This window comes from Pundamilia nyererei, unplaced genomic scaffold (assembly GCF_000239375.1).
Source record: "Pundamilia nyererei isolate P.nyererei 1_Seehausen unplaced genomic scaffold, PunNye1.0 scaffold00022, whole genome shotgun sequence".
Classification (NCBI taxonomy): domain Eukaryota; kingdom Metazoa; phylum Chordata; class Actinopteri; order Cichliformes; family Cichlidae; genus Pundamilia; species Pundamilia nyererei.
Genome location: NW_005187423.1, coordinates 4,632,434 through 4,641,423, shown reverse-complemented (window position 1 = coordinate 4,641,423; position 8,990 = coordinate 4,632,434). Strand labels below are relative to the sequence as shown.

Below are 8,990 nucleotides of genomic sequence, written 5' to 3'. Positions count from 1 at the left end.
ACACACAACTCACTTCTCAATAGGATTTTTAAAAAATGAAAGAGAAACCCATTTCAGTCCCAAATGGTCCTTCTCTGCCTTCCTCTCCCATGGAGCAGGCCAGTGGTCTTTCTCTGAGCTAACATTACTAATGTTAAAATAACTCTGGAGTTAAAGTAGCTTCATATCAGTAGCGTTTCTGTGGCACTGCAGTGGTACACAGATGCTTCAAACAGCTTTGTCCAGTCACTGCTGCGGTCCTGCCACGAGAGATGGGAGGGGTTAAAACACAGGTTTGATCCCCTTGTTGGTTACAGCTCCCCCCATTCAGGTAAGTGCAAAAATCCTCGTCATCTTCAACAACATTCTTGTAATTTCCTTCATCTTCGTCAGTGCCTAAGCTAATGCTGCCCAACATTTGAAGCATTGGCATCGTAGACAGATCCAAGATCAGTATTCAGCAGGAGAATACGTTCAGCTCCCAATCAGCGGCAGGTGTTTAGAGCAGTCATAAGGGCTTGTCAATCACAGTCACACCTGAAGTAACAGAAATAAAATAAGTTCAAACAACTATATCCTCGTTTTCTTATACAACAGGCTTCCATTTTTGGTAAAGCTTATAGTGATGGCCTGGATCAGGTGACTGAATCCTCTTTTAGTTGCACTGCAATAGCTCTAAGCTGCTGGGGGTTTCCCATGATGCACTGAGTGTTTCTTCTTCACTCTCTGTGGATTGAATCTTTAGTTATTATTAAGTGGTTCTCATCCACAGTGTGTCTTTTGTCCCGTTTTCCTCTCCTCACCCCCAACCAGTCACGGCAGATGGCTGCCCCTCTGTGAGCCTGGTCCTGCCAGAGGTTTCCTTCCTGTTAAAAGGGAGTTTTTTCTTCCCACTATTGCTAATTGCTTGTTCATAGAGGATTCATTTTATTGTTGCAGTTTTCTCTATGTTATTGCAGGGCCTCTACCTTACAATATAAAGCGCCCCTTTGTAAATCATTCTGCACAGTATGGCTCAAGTAACCACAAGAAATAACAAAAGCCAACTTCAAGAAAGCATTGAAAACTGTGTGGCTCCATATGTGGAGCGCTGACCTGCATAACTGCGACCTGTGCTCATGCAGGTCGGCAGTAGCGTCCACTTGTCAGTGATCGGATTGTAGAACTCCACCGAGGCCAAATTACAGCTTCCGTCATCTCCTCCCACCACGTAGAGTACATTATTCACAGCACACACGCCTGCACACACAAAGGCACAACGATTAAAAGACATCTAACACAAGAGCACCACACATCCGAGGCTGCTTGGTGAACACACGCCGTGTTGCTTACCTGCATTACGTCGACACATGTTCATGTCAGCTACTTGTCTCCAGCTGTTAGTGGCTGGATCATAAACTTCACAACTCTTCCTCACCAATGGACCATCGTGGCCCCCCACAGCATAAAGTAAACCTTTTAATACACCCACACCTGAGGAAGGCATTGGACATGCACTTACTAGAGATCACACTGTGCAATGTTTTTCATTTAGTCCTCTTTTATAAGTAAGCTTCAGTAAAGATTTGTACTGACAAAAAGATCAGTTGTTCCATTTAGTATTTTAAACACAAATAACTTCAAAAGTTGACACACCTGCTCCACTGCGTCTTGTTCCCATCTCTGCTATATAGCTCCACGTGTTGCTTTTAGGGTTGTAAGCTTCTACTGTACTTAAACACTGCCTGGTGGCTCCGTCATAACCTCCAACAGCATAAAGGATCCCTGAAAAACATGCAATCCATAATTTAGAACGAGGTGCAGGGGCGGATAAAAGACACAAGTGATGGAGGAACTATGATATTTTTAATCACACCGCTCTTGCCATAGTATATATCGTAGTACTGTAGTATTTTGTAATAGTGGTTTGTTTTAAAAAAGAAAAATATGAGCTCTACTGAAGCTGTTTTTCCTTAGTTTTTTTTTCACCTTCTATTTCTAAAAGCTGATTTTAGTTTGGGAATCATATTCACCATTGACAACGCCGACTCCTACACTGCTGCGTCGGGTGCTCATGGGCGCCACATGGAACCACTCGTCTGTCTTAGCGTTATACGCCTCGACCGTAGACAGACCTGCAAACACGCAGAGCGTCATTCAAAAATACAGCAGTCAAACATTTTGAAAATTCTCTGCTGTCACATTTTTAAAGGACATTTGGCGTCACACGCTGATGTCACGACCACACGAATAAAAAAAGCGTAGCAGCAGACCTGTGCTGCCGTCAAAGCCTCCAACAGCGTACAGGAGTCCGTTGAGCACAGAGGCCCCGAGCGTCGATCGACGGTCCTGCATGCTGCTCACGCTCGTCCAGCGGTCCATCATCGGGTCGTAACAGTCGACCGTCCGCACGCGCAAAGAACCGTTGAAACCGCCCACCGCGTACACGCATCCAGCCACATACACCACACCTGAGAGAGAACACAAAGTTTAAAACATCTTTCATTCTCCTGATCAGTGCTGAGTGACATAAAACTTTATGTATTTTTTATTCTCACTTTTTCTTGGGAAAATCCTGGTAGGATGAGAATCAAACTGGTGACATTCTTCAGCTCATTTATTATGATTACTGAGGGTTTCCTACCTGCTCGGCACCTCCTAGTTGGGAGTTCAGCCACTTGGTACCATCGCTGCTCCTCAAAGTCGTAACATTCAACACTTCGAATGGCCTTAGGAGCCTGACCGCCAACCACCACCATCACCTACGCACAACAGCGATGCCATTACAAGATCACATGCTGTTTTGATGTGGATGTAAGTGTTCATAGTGTGTTAGTACCTTAGGACAGCAGGCTGGAGTCCTCATGCGTGTGCGGGCGGTCTTCATCAGAGCTCTCTGGTCAGCCGGCAGCAGGTGGTACTTCATGGCCTCAATCAGGTAGTCTTTACAGGCACTGCTGTTCTTAATCAGAGACTCCTCCTCCACCCGCTGACACAAGTGAACAGTGAGGGAGGAACCAATCAGCTTGCATGATTTACCGTTACAGTACATCGCAGTGAGTGTGATGTTTCTGAGCTAAAGTCAGCATAAGAAAAACCCATAAGAAAGTGAAAAATCTTTGGCTTATAAAATATATAAGCCAAAGTGTGTTTATATCAAACTGAATACTGTCAGCAGGCATTGTTAACTAATTTTTTTTTAATATTCAGGAAATGACTGGTATTTGTACAAGGTCATGATGTTTTTTCAGTAAAAAAATAAATGCTAAAGGACTTCAGCCGCTGCCACTTTACTGTAAAAACGATTCAGCCACAGCAAACACTGCACTCAGTTTTGCACCAAGAAATAATCAAATCCACTTCTTTAAAGCAACAGAAGTGACAAAGAAAAATAAACATTCATTTATATTTTTAATTTCATCACTTTCAATAAAAGTGGCCTTTCTGACAAGTGAAGCACACATTCACTTTACATCATAGTTTGTTTGTTTTTTATAGATATCTTCAACACATCAGTGAAGTGTACACACAGAGACACACAGACACACAACATCTTCCTGTCATAACCAACCTCACCAGCAAGATGACAGAATTAGAAAGCCTTTCTTGCGTGAGCTTGTTTGAACGTCCCAGAAACAATAAAACAGGCCATCGTTGAATGTTGAAGCACTGCTCTGCTGCACTGTTTGCACTCGCACGAGTCTGGTCTTTAAAAAGTATAAATTACATTATATTTTGTACATTGTCTACATTCATAATTTACTGTGGCACATTATTCCTGTCAGCCCCTCTTTCATCTTTTATTTCCCACATTTTTTTTACTGAATTCACTTTTAATCACCCTTTCCTGCCGTTTTTCTTTCTCTGACCTACATGTGGTTCATGTTCTGTATATAGTGCTTTTCTACATCACTCAAAGAGATGGGGAAAAAAAACATTAAGGAGGCTTTACACCAGCCCAGTTTCTTTTTTCTTTTTTTTTTTAAAAAAGGATGACACACAAAAGGTTACTGGCAGCTGACAGTGCATAAAACTTTAACTCTACTTCATTTAAGTGCAGATTAAAGAACAGCAGCTAAACACACCTGCACCAGGTATTCTCTGGAGAGGAGCGGCAGGCGGACATGTTCCATCAGGTGAGCCAAATGCTCCTGGCGGACGTCTTTATCGTGGTTGACCCAAGCTATGACGGCCTCAAAAACCTGCACACCAGCGCACACAGGCACACGCACATCATTGTAAAGTTTTTACTCTACTTCTGCTATACGTGCAAAATGAGAACGACGAGAGAGCGTACCTTCTCCTCTGAGGGTATGGTGAGCTTGTCGCTGGCGATAAGGCTGGACACTTGCTCCATGCCCAAATTAAGAAACTCCTCACTCCCGACCACCTCTGTAAAATGTTGCTCTGCGGGCACAAACTGCAGATAAACACAGCTGCTTCTCTCCACAACTTCATTAATTACACCTGTTCTCATTCTGTCTCCCCAGATCCTCCCGGACACGCGGACTCGTTTAAATAAAGGAACAGGAAGTGCTGCCACACACGTGCAGACTTTTGAACGCACAAACCTGCGAAGCTGTTAGCCTGCGTGAGAAGCTGGGAGCAGGCGTGTAGGTCAGCGAAGGCTCTTATTCCCAGGCAGTTGGACGGATGAAGCTGAGAGCTCAGGAACTCACAGCAAGCCTTTTTCACCTCGTTCAGCTGGAGCAGCCCCGCTGCAGGCAACAGCGCCTGCGAAACAAGAACACGAGGTTTGCACACAGGTTTCGGCTTTATTGCCACAGCGTACAGATCAGTACATTTAGAGCGGTGACAGGTTGGCCTGGTGTGCAGAAGAGCAATCTCTGACTCACTGACAGTTTACGTTGATGAAACTGTTCCAGTCTTTTTCAACTTTTAGACCAAGAAAGAAGTGAAAACCTAAAAATAAACTCAGCTGAGCTTAGAGCACAGCTACCAATCAAAGTGATCACATGCTGTACGTGCATCTTTTATAGTGCCTCTATTTGCACTGTGGTGATCTGATCCTTCCCAAGTTAAAAAAAAAAATCTATTCAAAGATGGAAACTGCTTTTCTGGTTTAATTTCGTGGGTTTTAAAGCAAGTAGAAAACTTCTAGAGAAAAAGCCTGATTAAATCACATTTCATCGTTTCATGAACGCATTTCAGAAATATTTACGTCAGAAAAACTTAGTCATCCAGGTCAGTGTCATCTTTTTTTAAATGACACCCAATATTAAATACAGCCTTATTTAAATACAGATGCAAGTTTTAGATTTTTCCTGAAACCCAGGAGATTTTTCCAATCACACTCACACCAATTTAGAATTACCAGTTAAGCCAGCCCCACTAACTGCATGTCTTTGGACTGTGGGAGGAAGTTAAAGTATCAGGAGAGCACCCATGCAAACACTGAAGGCCCCAGACTGGATTAGAAGCCACGATCTTCTTGCTGTGAGGCAACAGTACTAACCGCTGCACCACCTCGTCTCTCTAGCTTCTGGCCCTGGGCTCCAGACTCCAGACCTTAACCCAACCATAAGCCCTGATCATAATACACGACTTCCTACTGAGTTAAAAGATTTCAATCCTCCAGCCCTTCGATTAGTAAAGACTGCTTGAGCCACAACACCAAAAACACTGAGCCTACCAGTGTTAGCAATGTAAGATCAAACCACCAACCTTTCGATTAGTAGTCACCCTGCTTTACCTCCTGATCCACAGTTATATCAAGATAAGAAAAGCTTAAGAAGTGTGAAGACATAATATGGAAAATATGAAAGATATCATGTACATGTACATGTACTGCTGGAAATTGGGAAATTGGACTTCCCTCTACCACCTGCCGCTGGATCAGAGACTTCCTCTCAGACCGTGTACAGAGAGTTAGAGTGGGGCCTCATCTTTCCTCAGCCCTCAGCCTCAACACCGGCTCTCCACAAGGCTGTGTACTGAGTCCCCTACTGTACACTCTGTACACACATGACTGTGTTAGTTCCCACCCAGACAACACAGTCATCAAGTTTGCAGATGATACCACTGTGGTGGGGCTCATCTCAGGGGGAGATGAGACGGCGTACAGAGCTGAAGTTCAGAGGCTGTCAGATTGGTGTGCAGATAACAACCTGGACCTCAATACCACCAAGACAAAAGAACTGGTAGTTGACTTCAGAAGGAGGAAGTCCGAGCTGCAGCCTGTCAGCATCAACGGGGAGTGCATGGAAAGGGTGTCCAGTTTCAAGTTTCTGGGTGTGCACATAGACACAGACCTCCAATGGAGCTCTAACACCTCTGCGGTTTTAAAGAAGGCCCAACAGCATCTCCACTTTCTGAGAATCCTCAGAAAAATGGACCTGAAGAAGGAGCTGCTGACCGTCTTCTACCGCTGCTCCATTGAAAGTGTGCTGACATATTGCATCGGTGTGTGGTTCTCCAGCTGCACCACAGCACACAGAAAGGCACTCCAGAGGGTCATCAATATGGCCCAAAAACTCATTGGACATCCTCTTCCCTCCCTGAAGGACCTGTACAGCACTCGCTGTCTCAAGAGGGCACGCAGCATCCTACGGGACTGCACACACACAGGACACCGGGTGTTTAAGCTGCTGCTGTCTGGCAGGAGGTTCAGGCTGCTGAGGTCCCGAACAAATAGACTCAAGGACAGCTTTTACAACAGGGCAATAGCCCTGATCAATGCAAATAGCTGACCTGACTGGATACCTCCCTGGACTTTTTTAGGGGGCAGGTAACAATGTTTAAAACAATAACAATAATATTTATATTTATAACAAGGTGCAGTAATAATTAATGTGCAATAATAACAGTGTGCAATACACACACACTTCTTCTTCTTTTTTATACTAAGTTAATATACTGTGTTGTGTTGTTTGTTGCGTTGTGATGTGTCATATCGTGTCGTGTTGTGTTATATGTAGTGCCGACGTAGGACAGTTTTTCCAATTTCATTGTACTACTGTACTATGTATGACTGTGCAATGACAATAAAGAGTTATCTTATCTTATCTTATCTTATCTACTTAGAATCATCAGCTAACCTAACATATGAGTCTTTGGACCATGGGAGGAAACCAGAGTTCCCACACAGAAAGCCCACAGCTGGCCAGCAGGTTAAAACCCAGAATAGTTTGTTTAACTCTTCACCTTAACCTGATAACCAAAGAGACCGTGTTTTTGTGTGAAGCTAACAAAGCCTTTGATGTGAATGAGCTTTAATGCATCGAGAAAGCTTGAACTGAAATGTTATTTTTGCCTTACAGGTAAATCACTTCCTGTCGAGTTTCCAGTGTGACACTGCAAATGCTGCAAACCTGCTCAGTGTGAGTCCAGGCCGTAGTTATTGAGCTAATGCATGTGTGTGTTTACCTGCACATTATCCTCCGTGACCTGTATCTCCGCCGTGTAGATGTAGTCAATCAACAGGCCCAGAGTCCAGCCATCCATCTCCTTTATCCTCACTCGTTTTGCCCTACTTTCTGCCATCTCGCCTGTTAGTACATGTGCACACGTTAGCTTTTCAGCACCACAAAGGTAGCAACTGTGTCAGGCACTAAAAACAATGAAGGGAACCGAATAGATGAGAATGGAGGAGGGCCGTTACCTGTGAACATAGCGTGAAAGTAAGGGCTCCCAGCAGCCAGAACCACTCTGTGAGCAGCAATCTCGACGTCCTCTGCCACAATGGTCACATCACACAACAGGCTCTGGCTACACGCACGAGTAGGAAACAGAAACCGTTACAGTTTACAGAAAGGATTTGGTGAGGACGAGGCAACAAATAACTGAAGAGACAGTGTGGGACACCTGCGCAGCTCGTTCATGACTTTGAACGCCTTCCTCATGTGGCGAGGGTTCAGAGTGACGGGACCGTGCCTTTCCACTCCGTCCTCTTTGTCCAGAGAGTGTGGACAAAGTCTAGTGCACCTGAGAGGAACAGTACAGATACGTAAACAAGAAGCACACAGGGAACACAAAACGCGTAACTTGAGAGCTACTCGGGTCTCCTGGTGCACGGCAATCACAGTGAGGACATCTTTTTGTTTAGAATCACTTCTAAACACCATAGCTTTAACCAAAAGCACAATCAGACACTGCGTTTAACTTCTCATTAAGTTTTCCAAAGTGTCTTTGCAATCACTTTAAACCCCGACTCGGCTGGTTTATCTCCTAGAGAAGATAAATTACTGTTGATTTGGAAACTGACGGTGTAATATTTCCTGATTTCCTGACAAAAAACACGCACACACTCAGAGGGCGCTGTATCAGGACCAAGCTTGATTTTCACACATGTAAAGAAGGCATCTTCCCAGGAGTCCACAATTAAGATTAAACGCTCATTTGTAAACTGTTTAGCAGTCCAGTCAAAGCTGCAGTATCAGGTAGTGCTTTGTCTTGTTTAAAATCTTATCTAAAGACCTTAATTATTAGTTTATATCAACAAGGTGCAGACTCTCAGTTGTAGCATGTAAAAGCTGAACGGTTCTGCTATAAATTCTATTATCATTATTATTGCTGATATTATTAACTGTTGTTGTTGCACTAGCGTTATGATTAGAATAGGGGATGCACTGCCTGAGACACTGCTGATACTTGTGTTTGAAAGAGCAGTTTAGCACATAGCCAATGTTGCCAAAGTTATACGCTTTGCATGCAAATTCATATTGTTTTTGTTTATTGTTATAATTTGTAGTTACATAGAATGCAGTCAGTCAGCATTTGTATGATGCTGCACATCATTACTGAGACATGCTGTGATGTGTGGTTTGGAGACGCTGGCACTGACAAGGAGATGAAGATGTTATGATTTTCATTGGGAGTGAGCAGGATGGGCAGGATTAGAAATTCATTTATCAGCGGGACAGTTCAGGTTGAGAAGTTTGGAGAAAAGGTTAGAGAGGCAAGGCTGAGATGGGTTGGATGGAGAGTGGATATATCAGGCAAAGGATGTTGAAGATGGAGCTGCCACGCAGGAGGAAAAGAGGACGATCACAGAGAAGATTCATGGTTGTAGG

General features: G+C 43.9%; 1 protein-coding gene across 1 annotated transcript in view; it reads right to left on the bottom strand.

Annotated features, from left to right (window-relative positions):
* Positions 1–8,990, bottom strand: part of klhl2 (kelch-like family member 2) — a 10,527-nt gene continuing 1,537 nt past the window's right edge. The window contains exons 2-15 of the mRNA XM_005727004.1: positions 7,783–7,902; positions 7,580–7,686; positions 7,345–7,466; positions 4,530–4,692; positions 4,256–4,365; positions 4,044–4,160; positions 2,798–2,947; positions 2,603–2,720; positions 2,232–2,429; positions 1,992–2,093; positions 1,615–1,743; positions 1,312–1,452; positions 1,075–1,218; positions 1–516 (exon numbers count right to left, since the gene is read on the bottom strand). Of these exons, the coding sequence (XP_005727061.1) occupies positions 488–516; positions 1,075–1,218; positions 1,312–1,452; positions 1,615–1,743; positions 1,992–2,093; positions 2,232–2,429; positions 2,603–2,720; positions 2,798–2,947; positions 4,044–4,160; positions 4,256–4,365; positions 4,530–4,692; positions 7,345–7,466; positions 7,580–7,686; positions 7,783–7,902 (1,750 nt within the window). The 3' untranslated portion in view covers positions 1–487. The remainder of the gene's footprint in view (positions 517–1,074; positions 1,219–1,311; positions 1,453–1,614; positions 1,744–1,991; positions 2,094–2,231; positions 2,430–2,602; positions 2,721–2,797; positions 2,948–4,043; positions 4,161–4,255; positions 4,366–4,529; positions 4,693–7,344; positions 7,467–7,579; positions 7,687–7,782; positions 7,903–8,990) is intronic.